The sequence below is a fragment of the Schistocerca americana genome, chromosome 3 (genome assembly GCF_021461395.2).
Source record: "Schistocerca americana isolate TAMUIC-IGC-003095 chromosome 3, iqSchAmer2.1, whole genome shotgun sequence".
NCBI classification, from domain to species: Eukaryota; Metazoa; Arthropoda; class Insecta; order Orthoptera; family Acrididae; genus Schistocerca; species Schistocerca americana.
In genome coordinates this window covers 773,917,661-773,938,596 of record NC_060121.1, presented here as the reverse complement: position 1 = coordinate 773,938,596, position 20,936 = coordinate 773,917,661, and the positions used below count along the sequence as shown (strand labels likewise).

Here is a 20,936-nt window from a genome sequence, read left to right as displayed (position 1 = left end):
GCCACGAAAACCTAAACTATTTTGTAATTAATATCGAATTAAGGAGCGAATCAGCCAGTGCAGAAATGATTCCAGACAAATAATTTAATCGTATTTTACCATTCTAATCTAACTTTTAGAAAAATTACTGATTAAAGATATCAGATCTCGACAAGACATTATATACGTAGACAATAACAGCGTTCGGTTGCAATCTCCGAAGCACGAAATTCTTGTTTAAGAGGAATTCAATGTAGCGACTGTCCACTCCATAGCAGCCAACCACATAGCACCTAATTCCAGCCAGCAGAGTGACATATACCAATACCATGACCAACAAGCAGCTACACACGGCCTAAGCGCTGTCAAGAAGGCGCTCATTAGTTTCACCGAGAAAATAACGCTCAAGAAAAACAGGATGAGCTGAACACGCGGTGCTTCGCCTCCCTATCACCATTCCCCAGAAATTACGGTTATACTGCTTGTCATTAAAACTGCAGCGCCGTAAAGGCGGCCTGTGACAAGTGTCGAACTGTGATGCATGTGCTACATGATTCGGTATGAAAATCACTAGCATTTCTGCGTAACAATACAAAGTAGGTAGGAGAATTGGCATACACAAATTAAGTAGCGGGTTTCTCATTCAGAACCGCATTTGAATGGTGGATGTTTGTAAAAATACCGTGTTATACTACCTGTAAACCGGAGAAACACCTACCTGCAGCAATATAGGGGCCTCGGGCATGGATGTGTGTGATGTCCTTAGGTTAGTTAGGTTTAAGTAGTTCTAAGTTCTAGGGGACTGATGACCTCAGAAGTTAAGTCCCATAGTGCTCAGAGCCATTTTGAACCATTTGCAATATAGGGTGTATCAGACCTTTTGGGTAAAACTGAAGCAGGTGACAGTGGGTCCACAACAGATTATACTGAGATAGGGAACCAACTATCGGCAGTGCAAGTTTAAGTTGCTGTTTCAGAAACTTTGCACTGTTGTTTTTGTTTACATACAGTTGCGTATAGGCCAAATCTGTGGAATCACATTTTCGTGTTTATCTGTGATTTAACTGACTTATTCTTAATAAAATATTAGGTTTACCATGAGTGAAAAGTGCTTGACTTGCCGTAGGACTGTTAGGTCGGGGCTTTAGTGTGACGGGTGCTGTAGTTTTTTTCCATATGGGTGACTTTAGTGACGTGGGAATAGGAGAAGTAAATGAGACTCATCAGTGGTTTTGTAGCATATGTAGTAGAGATAGGAAGGTACTAGAACAGGAGGGGAAAATTGCCGCCCTTCAGGCTGAGTTAGACAAGGCCAGGAGAGATCTTGACAGGTTAAGGAGGGAGAAGGGTAAAGAGAGGTGGGAAGTGGCAACAGGCAAAAGGAGGAGCAGGCCTAGAACTTTATCTGACAGCTTCGTGGTGAATGTGGAAAATAGATTTGACCTGTTGCTTCAGTTAGAAGCTGGTGAGCCTCAAGCAGATGTAGCTGTAGACAGGGCACAACAAACTTTCAGCAGCAAATTGAAAAGTAAGAATGTAGGGAAATCAGTAGTGAGAAAGCAAGGGTTGTTGTTAGGTAGTTCCCATGGAAGAGGTGGCGTCCAACTTTTGCAGGATGAACCAGGATCAGAATACCAGATCACCAATTTTTTTAAACCTAGTGCTGGTCTGGAGCAGGTGACAGAGGATTTAGGGTCGCTTTGCAAAAATTTCACTAAGGAAGACACCGTGGCTATAGTGGGTGGGCCAGGTAATAGTGCTGACAGAGATCCTGTGTACAGAATAGAGTGTGACCTGGCAAAGATTGCATCAGCATCGAAGCATACTAGTGTTGAGTTTGTATCTGTTCTTGTGCGTCATGACCGATCTCATTTGAACTCTTCTGTCAAGAGAGTTAATTTGGAGTTGGAGCAGCTGCTTACGTCGGGCGCAGGGTCACATATTGGTGTGGTTCCTGTTGATTCTCTCAGTAGGTGGGATTATACTAGGTATGGCCTTCACCCCTTAGGAAAGGGAACGGTAAACTGACTAGGAAAATAGCAGGAAAGTTAAAGGGGGCTGGCACTGTCATGAGTGATAAAATACCAGTGGCTATAGGGTTCAGAAAATACCCTTTTTTAGGGTGGGGAGGTCAGAAAGAAACCAAGTTTTAAGAGAGGTTATGATTGAGACAAGCCTTCAGTTTGAGAAAGAAACCAAAAGACATAATTTTAGCTTATTGCATCAGCATAAACAGCTACTGGTTAAAAATTTTCAACAGTCAGCAGAAATTTCAACTCTACCCAATTTTAACTCAGTCAATGAGAAATGTCAGCTATCTTTATTGCATCAAAATATTCGAGGACTGAGAAATAAATTTAATGAATTAATTTTCTGCATAGATGAATTAGAGTCCTCAAACCCAGCTGACATAAGCCGCCTCTCTGAACATCATGTGACCAGTGATATAGAACTTTTAAGTGTTACAGGATTTAGGTTGGCATCTTACTTTTGTAGAGCAGAAATGGAGAAAGGAGGAGTTGCCACATTCATCAGAAACTGCCATAAATTTAAGAACATAGACATTCATAAATTTTGCCTAGAACAGCATATGGAAGCATGTGCAACAGAAGTAGAATTTCACAATAAATCCTTCATGAAATTAATTGTATATCGAGCACCTGCAGGTAACTTTAATCTGTTCATAAACCACCTTCAAGCTGTACTGGCCCATTTAACAATCAAAAACAAAGAAATAGTGGTTTCAGGTGACTTCAATGCAGATTTCCTTAAAGACTCTCCCAATAAGAACTTATTTGAGTTAGTAACACTATCATTCGACTTAATTCCCACTGTAAAGTTACCCACTAGGGTAGCCAATTTCTCACAAAGAGCCATTGATAATATCTTTACAGAAAAGTCCAATGAACAAAATTATATTGCAAAACCAATAGTGAATGGCCTCTCAGACCATGACATGCAGTTCCTTCTCTTAAATGTTAATACTGAACAGGATATAAAATCCGTTAAATCTGAGCTCGAGAGGGTAATCAATAAGCAAAAAATTGATTATTTTAGGATGCTCCTCAGAGACATTCACTGGAGTGGTGTTTACAGTGATCATGGCATGATTGAAAAATGTAGCACTTTTGCTAATAAAGTGCTTACCTTATTTGAACACTGTTTTCCTCAAAACTAACCAAGGTTGGAGCAAAGTCTACAAAGAAGCCATGGATTATTCAAGGAATAGAGGTACATCGTAAAGCAAAAAGAAAACTGTATCTGTCAATCCGAAACAGTTATGATGTCGATGCCGTAGCACATTACAAGAAATACTGCAAAATATTAAAGACTGTAATATGGACATCAAAGCAAATATATTACAACAAAAAGATAGTCATATCAGATAACAAAATAAAGACATTGTGGGATATAGTAAAGGAGGAGACTCGTTGAACCAGACATGAAGAGGGACAAATAGCATTAAGAGTAAATGATACATTGGTGACAGATGTGTATAGCATTGTATAACTTTTTAACAAACATTTTACAACTGTTACTGAAAAGGTGGTGTTGTCAGATTCTGTAGATGCTGTTATGGAATAGCTCAGACAGACATTTCAAGTAACTTCCATAATATGAAGTTAACCATCATTATCCCAGCAGAAGTAATGACCATCATAAAATCATTAAAATCAAAAACATCTAGTGGGTATGATGAAATGTCAACAAAGTTAAAGAATGTGATTCTGAATTAAGTAACATGTTAAGCTATCTGTGTAACCAGTCGTTTATCAGTGGAATATTTCCAGAATGGTTGAAATATGCTGACGTTAAGGCACTGTTTAACAAGGGGGATAAAGAAATAGCACCAAATTTCCATCCACTTTCACTTTTACCAGCATTCTCAAAAATTGTAGAAAAGGTAATGTACAATCGGCTTTATAACCATCTTATGACAAATAACATACTGTCAAAGTCGCAATTCGGATTTCTAAAGGGTTCTGATATTGAGAAGGCTATCTACACTTACAGTGAAAATGAACTTAATTCATTAGACAAAAAATTGCAGACAACTGGTATATTTTGTGATCTGTCAAAGGCATTTGACTGTGTAAATCACAATATACTTTTAAGTAAATTTGAACATTAAGGTGAAACAGGAAATGCTGTAAAATGGTTCAAAGCTTATATCTTTATATCTCTAGCAGGAAACAAAGGATGTTATTAAGAAAGAGACATGTATTAAGCTATCAGGCATCATCCAACTGGGAACTAATTACATGTGGGGTCCCACAAGGTGCTGTCTTAGGCCGGCCGCGGTGGTCTAGCGGTTCTGGCGCTGCAGTCCGGAACCGCGGGACTGCCACGATCGCAGGTTCGAATCCTGCCTCGGGCATGGGTGTGTGTGATGTCCTTAGGTTAGTTAGGTATAAGTAGTTCTAAGTTCCAGGGGACTTATGACCTAAGATGTTGAGTCCCATAGTGCTCAGAGCCATTTGAACCATTTTTTGCTGTCTTAGGGCCCTTACTTTTTCTTGTGTATATCAATGACCTTTCATCAGTAACATTACCAGATGCCAAGTTTGTTTTGTTTGTCGATGATACAAACACTGCAATAAATAGCAAATAAAATGTAGTCTTAGAAAGATCGGCTAAAAAAATATTTGTGGATATTAATCTATGGTTCCTAGCCAATTCTTTGTCACTAAACTTTGAAAAAACACACTAAATGCATTTTAGACCTCCTTAGGGGTATCCCACGAGTATATGCCTAACATATGATGACAAGCAGATAGAAGAAGTAGACAGCGTTAAATTCTTGGGACTACAGCTTGATAATAAATTCAACTGGGAGGAGCATACCACAGAACTGTTGAAGTGTCTTAACAAATCTCTATTTGCAATGTGAACTGAGTCAGGCATAGGGGATATAAAAATAAAGAAGCTGGCATACTATGCTTACTTTAACTCCATTATATCACATGGGATTATTTTTTGGGGTAATTCATCAAGACAAGCTAAAGTTTTCCAGGCACAAAAGCTTGCTATAATAGTTATACGTGATGTGAACTCAAGAACATCCTGCAGAAGCCTGTTTTAGGGAACTAGGGATACTAACTACTGCTTCCCAATGTATTTATTCCTTAATGAAATTTGTCATTATAAACACATCACTTTTTCAAACCAAGAGCTCAGTTCATGGAATCAATACTAGAAATAAGAATAATCTTCACAAGGATTTAAAGTCACTTACTCTTGTACAAAAAGGTGTTCATTATTCACCAACACACATTTTCAATAACTTGCCAGCAGTTATAAAAACCTTAACAAGCAATGAAATTCAGTTTAAGAGAAGCCTGAAGGATTTATTGATGGCCAACTCCTTCTAATCCACTGACGAATTTCTCAGTAGAACCAACTGATTTGTATGTAATAAGTACAATCTAACTTCTGCATCATTTCAGTGCAGTAATGTGTTCATTGTAAATAAGTATATACTTCTGAACCATTTCAGTTCAGTAATGTGTTCATTGTAAATAAGTATTGTAGTAGTTCTATTACATGTTTATTACCTTGGAGGACCTCCTCACTATGGATCAATTGGAATGAAAGTAAATCTAATCTAATTTGATCTATTGTGCTGTGAACATACGCAGCGTACAACGCATAACAACAACGTTTGATGCAATCACCCCACCAACGCACCACGTTGAAGATAAGATACCCATCAGGTAAAACTCCGTGCCCTTTTTCGTGAAGTTCGTACCTTCCTGCTGCACATCCACGTCCGATGGGAATTCGACCCTACAAGGCCTTTTTTAAGGGACCGAAGATGAGATAATCGCGTTGGGGGAGATCAGAACTTTAGGGCGGATGCTCGACTGTTTCCCATTTGTTCATAATGGAAAAGACTGGCCTTCCAGATCGACCAGCGTCTTGTGTCGAACCACGACCAGCACGGAACTTGGCGCACCATTCCACAATGGTGGTTTTCGACATACATGCTGCCCCTTACACATTCTTCATTCTCTGGTGGATGTCTACCGGTGTTTGACCTTAGGCAGCCAGAAAAAGAACAACAACTCGTTGATTCTGTTAACAACGTCACCATAGTTCACGTTTCCACATTTACCACACGCACGATGGAAAGACGTGAATGTTACAGTAATCCCTTGCCTACATGTCGGTGATTATATACTCGCATCGGAGGCGTGCTACATTGCGTATAGGCGCAGGAACGCATTGAAACGGAAATTTTTTGATCGGCTCCTTCACGAACATATTCACGTAAAGTTATACATGAAAGTTCTTTCTGTGTTGGTGTACAACACAAATGTACAAAGACACCAACAGATAATACGGATTTTCAAACAGTACGTTCTCTAAATACACTAAGATACATTCGTAGTTTTATTGCTTTTGTGAGTGCAGTTATTCGCTACGGAAACGTTAGGCATAATTCTGTTTGGAAATTCAGTAACTGCTTGTCTTACAAGTTGGTACATGTACTATCTTGCTTTGAAAACATCCACAGAATAACGAGGGACTAAAATGAGGAAACGACGAACGCTTTGGTCTGACGTTCGGGTTAAATCGGTCAAGTGACGTCCCTCGCTCACTGCATTTGTGGGGATTCATCGTGTTTCGTTGTTCCCGTGTTATAACTCGCGTGTTGTGATAGCACGTCGTTTCAAGGCACCGACGTGTTGAACAGTTATCACAAACACTTCACTCAAGGAAAGGTTCGTTATAATTAAATATCAGCTGAAGGCACATAAGACGTGAAAGTCCCGAGGAGATTTTAAGATGAACGTTAATAATATACGAAATTTTATGCGTTCGATGTGGTCATGTGGTTAGAGACGTGCAGTTACGCAGTCTTTGGAGCTACGTTCGCGTTCTAGTACTTGCTAATCTTGTTTCATCTTCGTTTTTGTAATACGTTCTTGGTTGGTAGATTTGGGAGAGCTGATCAGACAGCAAGGTCATCAGTCCAATCGGATTAGGGAATGGTGGGGAAGAAAGTGGGCCGTGCCCTTTCAAAGGAACCATCCCGGCATTTGCCTGTAGTGATTTAGGGAAATCACGGAAAACCTTAATCAGGATGGCAGGACGCGGGTTTGAACCGTCGTCCTTTCGAATGCGAGTCCAGTGTGTTAACCACTGCATCACCTCGCTCTGTTACTTTCTTGGACATTTTTATTCATGCAAAGGAAGTACTTTCCGCAATATTCGATGTTATTTACATATAAGACCGTGCTGTGTCAGAAATGAGTCTCTTCGATTTCGTGACTTCACTTCGATTAAGAAAGGAAAGATAAAATTGTTCTGAGTGAAAGAACCAGGAATGATATTTATATTCTTTCTTGACACAAATATTTGACCGTCCTTTTTTTTCGAATACGTCGCGATTTCAGAGGAAGTCGTCAGACAGGAATCTAACAATACAGTTTAAATTACTGCGGGTGAAATGAGCAGCAATGACGTTTACATTCTTGTCTGACACAAATATCACGCTGTTTCTTTCCGAATATGTCACGATTTCTAAAGGCGTGGTTAGGGAAGAACCTAAGACTACAGCTTAAATTGCTGCGAGTGATACGAGTAGCAGTCATATTTATGTATATGGTCTTGCTTGTTACAAATATTTAGTGCTATCGAATCCTTAACAACAGTTTCGTAAATCTGGCGAGACAAAGATCACATCACAGAGCGAGCAATGGACGTCACGTGATCTATTTCCAATATCAGCCGAACATCATTTGCACGCCATGGTATTTCCTCATTTTAGTCACTTGTACACAATGATTTCCGAAAATATGGTGGATAGCACAGCGTGGCACCACAGGTAGCGCTAAATAACGTACCATAGCCTCTGTTTACCAACTCCATCTATTAGGGCTGCACCCTGTATCCAAGGGCTCTGCGCCGTAATCTTTCAACAAGCTAAACACGAGACCGCGTGATGACTGTACTGTCCTGACCTACATCATTGCAGACAGTATTCGAATGTTGGCCTGATCAGCACGGTCTGTGGGTTTCTAACCAAGTGGAAACGTCTGTTCATGGGCTGCTGAGGGTCTGGTACGTCCCTACTGTCCAGTGGCTGAGACAGGTGAAGCCTTTATATGCACAATTATCAATAATTTCCTATTCTTTCTAGTATTGTAGCTGTAATGGCCAATAGTAAACGTGAATGGCTTGCCATGTTTTAGAAGTACTGTAAGATCCTGACCTTTAGTACTAAACAAGATTCACATATGATACGCAGCCTACATACAGAGTGAGTGTGGCCATTGGTGAAATCGCACGTAATTGGCTGATCAGCTGCAACGTAATTTTTTTGCCAAGGGTCTCACTCGATTATGTTCTCGGTGCTTTCTGGAGTTGGATTACTGTTTTGCAGACTTTTTGGAAACTCCATACCACGTACACAGATTTCTTGTCTTGCGAGGAAAAAAATCAACTACAAAAACCTCTCGGCACTATTATCTACGAAATATTTCGAGTGTTTATCGAAACGTCGCGTGTTGCTCAGAAGGTAGCACTCAGCATTGATTCTCGCTGTCAGTAATTATGTTCTTTTTGTTTTTATTTGAATTGCCTTTACCGAAATTAAACGCCAATTAACAAATACTGGATCTAAATCTTTTTATGTTTAGTTACTAGTGGCATAAAAATGTGAATATCTGTAATAAAAGAAGTTTCGTTTTCGAAAATCAGCTACTGTGAAATTGTTTTACCATGCTTTCCTTCTTTAGCGTGTATAAGCATCATTACAGATTTACGTCTTCTGAATTTTTCCAGTACAAGACAAGACAGTAATCCCATCTAAATATATTAAGATGGGAAGGAAAATATTATATGTAGCTTAGAAGCTACGAACGTTAACATTTAATATCCAGGCAGGAAACTCTCAAATCGCTTCAAAGCGTCTACAATAATACAAATGAAACTCTTTTCTCCCGATAGAATCCCATTTTTTCCGGAACGTTGTAATAAATGGGTCATATACTGTATCACGCTACACCTTAGTTTACCCCCCGTTAAATGAATGGTAGTCATGTACTAAACAACAAGCTAGCATCTCTGCTATAATGTGAGTGTCAAATCCATGTCTTGTGCTAGTCAACAGGCGACAATATTTGCCGCGCGAATTCTGGCAAAAAAATTCCGTCGGCTCGTACATATTATCTCCAATACTGGCCATTAACATTGCTACACCACGAAGATGACGTGCTACAGAGGCGAAATTTTACTAACAGGAAGAAGATGCTGTGATATGCAAATGATTAGCTTTTCAGAGCATTCACACAAGGTTGGCATCGGTGGCGACACCTACAACGTGCTGACATGAGGAAAGTTTCCATCCGATTTCTCATTCACAAACAGTAGTTGTCTGGCGATGCCTGGTGAAATGTTGTTGTGATGCCTTGTGTAAGGAGGAGAAATGCGTACCATCACGTTTTCGACTTTGATGAAGGACGGATTGTAGCCTATCACGATTGCGGTTTATCGTATCGCGACATTGCTGCTCGCGTTGGTAGAGATCCAATGATTGTTAGCAGAATATGGAATCGGTGGCTTCAGGAGGGTAATACGGAACGCCGAGCTGGATCCCAACGGCCTCGTATCACTAGCAGTCGAGATGACAGGCATCTTATGCGCATGACTGTAACGGATCGTGCATCCACGTCTTAGCCAACAGATGGGGACGTTTCCAAGACAACAACCATCTGCACGAACAATTCGACGACGTTCGCAGCAGCATGAACTAATAACTCGGAGACCATGGCTGCGGTTACCCTTGACACTGCATCACAGACAGGAGCGCCTGCGATGGTGTACTCAACGACGAACCTGGGTGCACGAACGGCAAAACGTCATTTTTTCGGATGAATCCAAGTTCTGTTCACAGCATCATGATGGTCGCATCCGTGTTTGGCGACATCGCGATGAACGCACATTGGAAGCGTGGGGTCTAGTGTAGCAGGGGATACAACCCGTCGGATTTGGACAGTGACGTGACAAGTCGCCAGAGAGCAGTTTACCATTTTCACTTTTGCTGTTATGTTTCAGTTTCGTTTTTTACTGATTGCTTAATAAAGTGGATCTGTTTATTCCATCTCGTGAGATTTTTTTTTTAAAAAGCCAAAAATGCTTATCAGCTACTGAAGGGAGCTACAACACTAAGAAGAATCGCTTCTCGTTTGGCGACTTGTGACGTCATTGTCCAAAGCCGACGGGTTGTATCCCCTGCTACACTAGTCCCGAAGCGTGTATTCGTCATCGCCATACTGGCGTATCACCCGGCGTGATGGTATGGGGTGCTATTGGTTACACGTCTCGGTCACCTCTTGTTCGCATTGACAGCACTTTGAACTGTGGACGCTACATTTCAGATGTATTACGACCCGTGGCTTTACCCTTCATTCGATCCCTGCGAAACCCTACATTTCAGCAGGATAATGCACGACCGCATGTTGCAGGTTCTGTACGGGTGTTTCTGGATACAGATCTCTCACCAATTAAAAACGTCTGGTCAATGGTGGCCGAGCAAGTGGCTCGCCACAATACGCCAGTCACTACTCTTGATGAACTGTGGTATCGTGTTGAAGCTGCATGGGCAGCTGTACCTGTACACGCCATCCAAGCTCTGTTGACTCAATGCCCAGGCGTATCAAGGCCGTTAATACGGCCAGAGGTGGTTGTTCTGGGTACTGATTTCTCAAGATCTATGCACCCAAATTGCGTGAAAATGTAATCACATGTCAGTTCTAGTATAATATATTTGTTCAATGAATACCCGCTTATCTGCATTTCTTCTTGGTGTAGCAATTTTAATGGCCAGTAGTGTATGTTTTTGGATGTAGGCTTCGCCTTTTCGTTGTTACCCAAACATGTTTGAGCACCTCTGTGCCATCATCAGTGGGTTTTGTTTATTGGACAAGTATAAAAGTGAACATATTTTAGGTTGCAACTGATCTAACTAAATGAGGCCTAAAGACCGTTTTGTTCGTATTTGTTCTTACCTTGATTTTGCATTATATATTTTTCTGCACTGTCTGTATGGTGTCCTGCACTGATAACTTGTCATCTGCAAACCAAGCGATGTAAATGTGAATTTTATTATTGAGATAACCGATCCCATGATTTTTTAAAAAAACGTGATCTCGTTGTGGCAACATGTTTTGCGTATTTATTTGTTGTTACTCACGTTTTGTTGTGACTGATCTTTCGCCTTTCTCGTTCCGAGGGAGAGCACTGCAGACGCATATTAAATGTACTTTGAGTTTTTTCGGTTTTGCAGCCGCCTTTTCACTTCGTGAAACGCTATGTTCACGATGTTGTTGTGTGTCCTAACCCCGTCTGCTTTCATTTGTCCCCGTGTGAATTTGCCGCGGATTTTGAATTTTGTTTACTTCTCTCTCTCTCTCTCACTTTGTGTTCTAATAGCCCTACCACAACAAAGGTCAAAATTTAATAATGATTGTGGTGTTGCTCACGCTGCTAAATACTGCATTTTCGGGCAACAACAAAGTTATTATGTGGCAGGTGTCATTAGAGCACAGTTAATAAAGTCATTTCATGTAATAATGTTTCCCACGCTGGTCTCGTTGGAAAATCATGGCTCAGTCGTCGAATATCTATGTGGTGATGATTCCAAGCTCGGATGCAAAGAGGCCTAGGTTTTATTCTGCTATATTCAAAAGTTATGTAGATGCGCTTCACAAACCTTTCTTGAAGATTAAGCCTTTCAAAGTTAGCACAATGGTGATGTAAAAAAATAATCAGCACTCCGAATTTAAGTTACACTTCCTTTTTATTGCTTTTGTTGCAATACCACGTTACGCACAAAACATCACTTCACAATACAAAACATACTTGAAAACATCTTCCTCACTGTTAAAGTTCACATTTTATAAGCTGACTACAATATGCGTCTTTCCAACATGACGTCCAAGACGACTTTTTTAAGGTCCGACTCTCTAACTAACTAATAATCGCTTACGCGCCCAAAAATCAAGAGTTACAAGTACGTCAAAGATCATAGTGACAAAAGAAAGTATACACATAAGAATAATATCATTGCAATATAAACACATCGATGTATCAAAGTACCTCTATATTAATGAAATCAAATCCGAATGTTGTCTCAGAAATATGTTAACTACTTTACAGAAACACAGTAGAATACTGCTGGTATCGAGAGGTTCATGTGATGTGCCATAATGGTTGCGTAATTCAAGTACCATTACAGTGTGTGTGTGTGTGTGTGTGTGTGTGTGTGTGTGTGCGTGTGTGTGTTTGTGTTTGTAAGCCACCTCAGCTGCTTATGTTACCTTTTCTGTAAAGATCCTTTAATGTTTTAAATATTAGGTGGTCAACAAATGTGATATGGATGCCGTTAATTTTTAGGGCTCTTAGGTGTTCTGGGTGTCTTGTTTTAAAGTTCCTGCGTGTTTGTCCTTCGTATACAGACTGAAAATAGTTTCTATGGGTTAAAGAGCACTGGCCACCCTCTCTGTATGTAGGCTCTCTAACATATGGTAGAAGGGGTGTAGAGCAAGTGGTGACTACAGCAGTGTGCACGTGTGTCTGTGTGTGCAGAGGAGCTGGCGGGTCTATGCGCGCCCTGGGGACTGCCCGCTAAGGACACCGCGGAGATCTTCCGCTCTTCCATCAGGTGCGTAGCTCAGCGCCACACGGAGGACAGCACGCTCACCGCACCCAGCTGGGCTTCCACTCGTCTGCACACCGCTTTCTAAACTTAAAAAAAAAAGAATTAAAAATAAAAGAAAATTATTTAAAAGTTACTGCTTACGAGACTTAATGCTTGACACGCAAATGTATTTATAAGAAGCGAACCCATTTTCCTATCGACTACATACTTTAGTCCTGTCATAGCGTCCTCCTGCAGATGCCCATAGATATGGCCAAGCATTTTCAGATACTGCAGCAAGAGCTAATATTCACGTAAGAAGCGTATGTCTTCCCAAATTATTTGGGCTACAATTACCGATCTTCTGCTGCCAAATTTGGTAATCTATGGAAAAGTTTTCATCCGACACTCGGATCGTAGATCGAAATATAGTAGCTACCGTCTGGTTTGGCGTAATAATAATGAAATCTCGCACATCGCGCATGCACTGTAGCTTAGGTAGCTTTTGTAGGCCATCTTCAAGTTGTTTCCCGCCTTGATAGGCCGCTGGTGTCCAGTATCATATTGTTCGTCTCGACTTTCCTTATCTCACTGTGGTATATATATATATATATATATATATATATATATATATATATATATACTAAAGTGGGTAGTATCGCGTACATAAGGATGAATGGGAAGTGCATTGGCGTAGCTGTGACGTATACCCAAGAGGTTTCTGTGAAATGTTTCCGACGTGACTATGGCCGTATGACGGGAATTAACAAACTTTGAAGGCGGAAGGGTAGTTAGAGCTAAACACATGGGACATTCCATTTTGGAAGTCGTTAGGGAATTCAATATTTCGAGATTCCCAGTATTAAGAGTGTGCCGAGAAGGCCAAATTTGAGGCATAATCTCTCATCGCAGACAACGCAGTGGCCGACGGCCGTCACATAACGACCGAGAACAGCGGCGTTTGCATAAAGTTCTCAGTGCTAACAGATTAGCAACACTGCGTGAAATAACAGCAGAAATCAATGTGGGACGTATGACGAACGTATCCGCTACGACAGTGCCGCGAAATCTGGCGCTAATGGTCATAGGCGGCAGGAGACCGATGCGAGAGCCTTTGCTAACAGCACGACAGCACCTACAACGCTTCTCCTCGCTTCGTAGCGATATGGTTGGATCCTAAATGACTAGAAAATCGTGGTCTGGTCAGATGAGACCCGATTCAGTTGGTAAGAGTTGACAGTAGGGTTCGAGTGTGGCGTAGATCCCACGAAGCCATGGACTCAAGCTGTCAAAAAGGCACTGTGCAAGCTGGTGCTGGGTGCATGATGGTGTAGGCTGTACTTAGAGTGAATGGACTGCGTCCTCTGATCCAACTGAACCCATCATTGACTGCAAATGTTTATGTCCTGCTACTTGGAGACCATTTGCAGCCATTCATGCACTTCTTATTCCCAAACGATGATGGAATTTTTATGGATAACAATGCGCCATGTCACCAAGCCACAGTTCTTCACGATCGGTTTGAAGAACATTCTGGACAAATGGCCATCCAGATCGTCCGACATGAATCCGACCGAACGTTTAAGGTACATAATCGAGATATCAGTTCGTGCTCAAAATCCTGCACCGACAATGCTTTAGCGATTATGGCCGGCTATAGAGGTACCTTGCCTCAGTATTTCTGCAGAGAACTTTCAGTGACTTGTTGAGTCCATGCTACGTCAACTTGCTCCACTAAACCGGGAAACAAGGAGCCCGACACGATATTAGCAGGTATCCCATGATTTTTGTCACCTCAGAGTACATATTGGCTATTTATTTAGACACAAAAGGTATTTAACATATTTATTAGCAGAAAGAAAAGGAGATCAACACGAAAGGTAAACGTAGAAATGGATAAGATGTATTGGACGCAAAAAATTGAAAAAAATACCAGTAAATGAAGAGGACTTCACGTAGTAGAGAGGAGTGGACGCAGTAACAAATTTTAGCCTTTAGAAGAAAATGGCAAATACGATTTTACTCATTAATGTTGTTTCCGTCTATTTTACTCTCATTCCTAGTGTTTATCTCATCGTACTGCGTCCGCTGTTTTAATAATTTCGCATTTTTCCCCTTTTAAATTTGTGGGTAGGTGCCCTTCCCCTCGCGGCCGTCATTTGTTAACCGGATGGAGGGAAGTCGTGTACGCCAAATGTCTGTGAATCGTATAAAATTTGTCTTGTGCGGCATTGCATTTTAAGAAAACACCTAAAGACTGCATTCACGGCGGCCAGTGCATCGTTTTGCAGTTTTGCCCCCATTTTACGTACTTCCTGTCTCACAAGCTAGCGCGCTGGCGTGTTAAGCTACAGAAGCAGGTCGCTCCTTTTCATGATAACGTGGTTTAATAACATATTATCGTTAGGGAGTTAAGGAATGAATACCCCTGCACGGAGTCTGACCGCATCTGGCTTGTGAATTGGCAGATAGATATTTAAATCCGTCTACTACTGGTTACGAGTATACCGTTCGCATGTCAACTCACTTCAGCTCACAAGAGAGCGGGCCTTATGTTTTCTTCCAGGCAGGCTCGATTTCCGTAGTTTCACTAAGTTTTCACTCCGCTCTTTAATCCAGCTGACTACCGCAACTGTAACAACCACCACATCGACGTGACGCTAAAATCGACCTGGTGTCGAGACGCAAACATTTCACTTCTTTTCTGCGTCACAGTAAAAATTCTTAAAGGTGTTTTGATACGATTTCCAGTGTTCGCAGAAAAATCTGAAGTGTGTTGTTCTCACTGCAGTAGACGCGTTTCGTAGCGCATGCTGTGCAGGACATCGCGTTCGGACAATCACGATGTTGGCGCTGGTGATGGGGGAGGTTTCTCAAGGCGTTGCGTGGCCGGCCTCATGAATCACGCGGTCCGCCTACCTTATCGATTGCCTCGCCTGCAAGGACCTCTCCTTGGAAATACCAGCGACGTATCTGGGCCTTCAGCACGGTTACACTGGCCTCTTTGTTCAGCCACAACATCATTTAAGTATTAAAAGTACTACTGTTTCCAAAGACTATTTAACTCTAAAAAAACGTAAACTCATATTAACAGAATCTTCCGTCGGTGGTTAGTAGAACAACATTATAATAAATGAAAAGCACTAGGCTGGCTGAACATGAACGCAGCTGGAGGTTGCAGAATTCAGACTCTGCATTTGCTGAGCATGTACTGAGTGAGGGTCACAACTACCAGCCAGTGTCCCATGTACTTCACTTAGCAAACAAAGGCCATAAACTCAACCTGCTGGAAGCCCTGGAAATTAACAAACATCTTGCTCAAAGTCCAGATCTCATCCTAAATGACCAGACACAGCTCAACACTTCCCCTCTCCTAAACTTCATATAATCATCTTTGTTGTTCATTACTTCCCACACTCTCTCTTCCAACATATTCCCATTTTCCTGAAATCATTAAGTTGTTTTGTTTTGTTGAAGTTGCCTTTGTTTTCCACATAGACTGTAGTTTCAATAGTTAAGGCTTTCTTTTAACTGGTACTTGTATTACTATCCATGTTTAACACCCCTTGTAGTTGTCTAATCAAATACTGTTCATATTTTACTTTGCTCATTTATTTAATGAAAACTGTTACACAACCACTGCTTTAACTATAATATTAATGTTAAAATGCAGTACCACCGCACTCTCAAACTGTAGGTTCCCTCAAACACCTCAATTTTCCTACATTTATTTATTTCTGTTTATCTTATTGATATTGCTTAAGTTCCTTATGTATTCTATAGTTACATTGATAACTGTCTCTTTAATTGGTTGTGTATCACTCTCCATGTTTCATACCTCCTGATGAAGCCTTGTCTAGTACTAATTTTATTTTATTTTATTTGTTTTGTTCATTAATTGAAACTGTTATGTAGGCATACTATTCCTATTTTGTGCTAAAGGTTTTCCTGTCTACTCCATTGCTATTTATGTAGTGTTCAGTTTTTACTTTCTCATTGGAAAATGTTACTTACTGTATGTTTTCTACATCAGTCTAGAAGTGTTACTTCTCTTCCAATGTTGTTTGCTAACATTTAACTTCTTTGGTGATAGTACTCAGTAAATGTCTGAAGACGGCCTAGTAAGCCGAAAACCGGTTAACAATAAAAGAAATATTGTAGAACAAAAGCGAACTGATGCTTTTCATTTATTAAAACGTAAACTGTATTTCACTACAATATATAGTGGTAAAACTTCCTATTTCTCCTATGCGGCCTGCTAATAAAATTCACCTACCGCATACTTTTCCATACGTAGAGAATCAATTCAGTGTTTAAGTTTTATAATGATAAGTCGGTAGATGTCTCGCAGGACAGCCATCAACCTGAATACACTGTCCTCCAGTGAAGATCTGAAGGTCCAGAGTATCGAATGAAATATTGTACTGTTGCATGAAACCCCAAAACTGCTCAGTTGGACGGAGATGTGCAATGTTGTAGGTCACAGAAGATAATGTGATATTCGAGACATTTGCATAACATGTGGGAGTGACGTGTTATCATACACAAAAGTAACCAGTAAAAAATTATTACCAGACATACACATTACTGTCGTGTTGACATCGTAACGAGGGTCCTTACATATGAGTTGAGACTGTGATGATGAAGCTGTGAGTTCGAAACGTACGTTGGCATAACAATAACGCTCCTAAAAAGACACCAGGTCTCGTCATCGTGTTTTCCAAACAGCTGTCTACGTGTAAATATCTTGCAACGCTTTTGTAGTAACTTAATAATAATTCGAAATTAACATTACTCTACGTCTTCAGTATTAAAAAGAATATGTAAGGATGCTCGCTGTTAGTGTAAAACGAAGAATAGAATTCTCGGTTTTCAGTAAAAACTAAAATAGTCAAACAAATGCTTAACGCGTATGCCACTGCATCTGCAGGACTGACGCTTCCTTGCATCCCTTCCTTCACTTCTCCCTAGCCCCTCGCCAACCACAAGCCCTCTAGGTACTTTCCGCCGGCACGACATCCTACGGATACGCATAAGCGTGTGTGAGGACGCGCGTGTGCGTGTGTGCGTGCGTGTGCCAGGACGCACTTCGCGAGTGCCGCGGCAGCTGCCGACCACCTAAAGGCCAGACGACAGCAGCAGGAGGAGCAGCTGGAGCATCAACAGCAACAGCTGCAGCATCAACAGCAACAGCTGCTGCATCAACAGCAGCTGTTGCAGCAGCAGCAGCAGCAGACGTCACCGGGAGCCGGCGCCGGCCTGCCGCCCATACCCGGAGCACGCGCCGGGGACTCACAGGTAAGAATCTCGCGCTCGGACGCCCCACAAGGTTTCATCTTTGGTCTACTCTTGTCTGACAATTTGTAAGTGGACTGGCGCCACTTCAGCACTCGCAGGAAGATCTACGCTGCTTGTGAATGTAAATGCTACTCCACCAAACTACACTACTGGCCATTAAAATTGCTACACCAAGAAGAAATGCAGATGATAAACGGGTATTCATTGGACAAATATATTATACTAGAACTGACATGTGATTACATTTTCAAGCAATTTGGGTGCATAGATCCTGAGAAATCAGTACCTAGAAAAACCACCTCTGGCCATAATAACGAACTTGATACGTCTGGGCATTGAGTCAAACAGAGCTTGGATGTCGTGTACAGGTACAGCTGCCCATGCAGCTTCAACGCGATACCACAGTTCATCAAGAGTATTGTGACGAGCCAGTTGCTCGGCCACCATTGGCCAGACGTTTTCTATTGGTGAGAGATCTGGAGAATGTGCTGCCCAGGGCAGCAGTCGAACATTTTCTGTATCCAGAAAACCCCGTACAGGATCTGCAACATGCGGTCATGCATTATCCTGCTGAAATGTAGAGTTTCGCAGGGATCAAATGAAGGGTAGAGACACGGGTCGTAACACATTTGAAATGTAACATCCACTGTTCAAAGTGCTGTCAACGCGAACGAGAGGTGAGCGAGACGTGTAACTAATGGCACACCACACCATCACGCCGGGTGATACGCCAGTATGGAGATGACGAATACACGCTTCCAATGTGCGTTCACCGCGATGTCGCCAAACACGGATGCGACCATCATGATGCTGTAAACAGAACCTGGATTCATCCGAAAAAATGACGTTTTGCCATTCGTGCACCCAGGTTCGTCGTAGAGTACACCGTCGCAGGCGCTCCTGTCTGTGATGCAGCGCCAAGGGTAACCGCAGCCATGGTCTCCGAGCTGGTAGTCCATGCTGCTACAAGCGTCGTCGAACTGTTCGTGCAGATGGGTGTTGTCTTGCAAACGTCCCCATCTGTTGACTCAGGGACCGAGACGTGGCTGCACGATCCTTTACAGCCATGCGGATAAGATGCCTGTCATCGCGACTGCTAGTGATACGAGGCCGTTGGGATCCAGCACGGCGTTCCGTATTACCCTCCTGAACCCACCGGTTCCATATTCTGCTAACAGTCATTGGATCTCGACCAACGCGAGCAGCAATGTCGCGATACGGTAAAGCGCAATTGCGATAGGCTATAATCCGACCTTTATCAAAGTCGATAACTTGATGGTACGCATTTCTCCGTCTTACATGAGGCATCACAACAATGTTTCACCAGGCAACGCCGGTCAACTGCTGTTTGTGTATGAGAAATCGGTTGGAAACTTTTCTCATGTCAGCACGTTGTAGGTATCGCCACCGGCGCCAACGTTGTGTGAATGCTCTGAAAAGCTAATCATTTGCATATCACAGCATCTTCTTCCTGTCGGTTAAATTTCGCGTCTGTAGCACGTCATCTTTGTGGTGTAGCAATTTTAATGGCCAGTAGTGTAATACTACACTATCTTGATCAAACGCATCTGGTAACACCTATGTAATATGAAATTGACCACTAGATACTTAAAAAACTTAAACATGGTTCGTAGTAGGCTGTAACGTTATTTTTATTTAATAGTGCGATTAGCTAATTTTGACTAGTTGGCATTGTCAGACACTTGTAAAACCAACACGGAAAAGCACTACATTGTGTGCATATTTCGCGTGTATAACGAACACTTCACACACCTCACATTAAAATAAAACATTACTGCATGAACTTCTTACAGCCACAGGCCAGTTACCCTGTAGATGTAAGAAATTTGTGCATTAATGTTTTATCTTAATGTGAGGTGTGTAAAGTGTTATTTATAAATACTATGGATGCAGACAATGTAGTGCTGTTTCTTGTTGGTTTTACAAGTGCTTGACAATGAGAAGTAGTCGAAATTAGCTAATCGCACGATTAAATAAAAATCACGTTACAGCCTACTACGGACGATGTTTACGTTTACTAAACTTCTGAAGGCTGTGGATACCCACAAATACAAAATTTTAGTGACCACTAGATGTCACGAAAGGCGATGGAGTACACTTATAAGCCGGCCGAAGTGGCCGTGCGGTTAAAGGCGCTGCAGTCTGGAACCGCGAGACCGCTACGGTCGCAGGTTCGAATCCTGCCTCGGGCATGGATGTTTGTGATGTCGTTAGGTTTAACTAGTTCTAAATTCTAGGGGACTAATGACCTCAGCAGTTGAGTCCCATAGCGCTCAGAGCCAGTACACTTATAAACTGGGATAAACATTGGTTTGCATGCGGCCTGCTCCGCAGTTCTTTAATGCCTACTTGCTCGTTCCTTAAAGCTCGCACCAAAGGGCTCACTGAAGCAAGCGGAAAAAGCTCAGAGTGGATGGAAGCGCCACAAAGAGAACAGAAGTACTGCTCGCAGAGAACATCATCAATGCGTCGAGCTCCAGCAGGAGATCAACAATTTTTGCTTTCTCTGAGGCTGCTGCACTATATGCCGTTGTAGTGAACAACACAAAAAGAAGTTAACGGTGGTTACGGGTGAAAAAAATTGATGAGCATGCGCGAGGAGAGGGGAATCTCGACATTCTTCTAAACTAACTTCGTTCATAGCTCTAATACTCGTTACGTGAGGATGAGCGTCGGTAATTACTAATTCCTGGTGGTCCTGCGCAACAGAAATTAACGTAAGCAGGACACTGCGATGGGAACAGCAATTATTCTTTCTGAAAAGCTGTCAGCTACTCTAAGATTCCGTGACACTGGCGGATCAGAGTCTGTCAAAGAACAGTACTTTCAATACGTAAACGTCCTCACACCCAAAACCACTTCCCTTCGAGGTCACAGTGACACGTCGTTCTGGCAGTACTATCAACGCGGAGTTCTTATTTTATTTTTAATTTCCTCCACTATTGTCTCTTAAAGCGGATTTCGTTTAATGCTGCATCAAGTTTGTTCCTAT

General features: G+C 41.8%; 1 protein-coding gene across 1 annotated transcript in view; it reads left to right on the top strand.

Annotated features, from left to right (window-relative positions):
• LOC124606395 (putative cyclin-dependent serine/threonine-protein kinase DDB_G0272797/DDB_G0274007) overlaps positions 1 to 20,936 on the top strand; it is a 63,535-nt gene that overhangs the window by 29,016 nt on the left and 13,583 nt on the right. The window contains exons 2-3 of the mRNA XM_047138376.1: positions 12,574 to 12,649; positions 17,707 to 17,923. Of these exons, the coding sequence (XP_046994332.1) occupies positions 12,574 to 12,649; positions 17,707 to 17,923 (293 nt within the window). The remainder of the gene's footprint in view (positions 1 to 12,573; positions 12,650 to 17,706; positions 17,924 to 20,936) is intronic.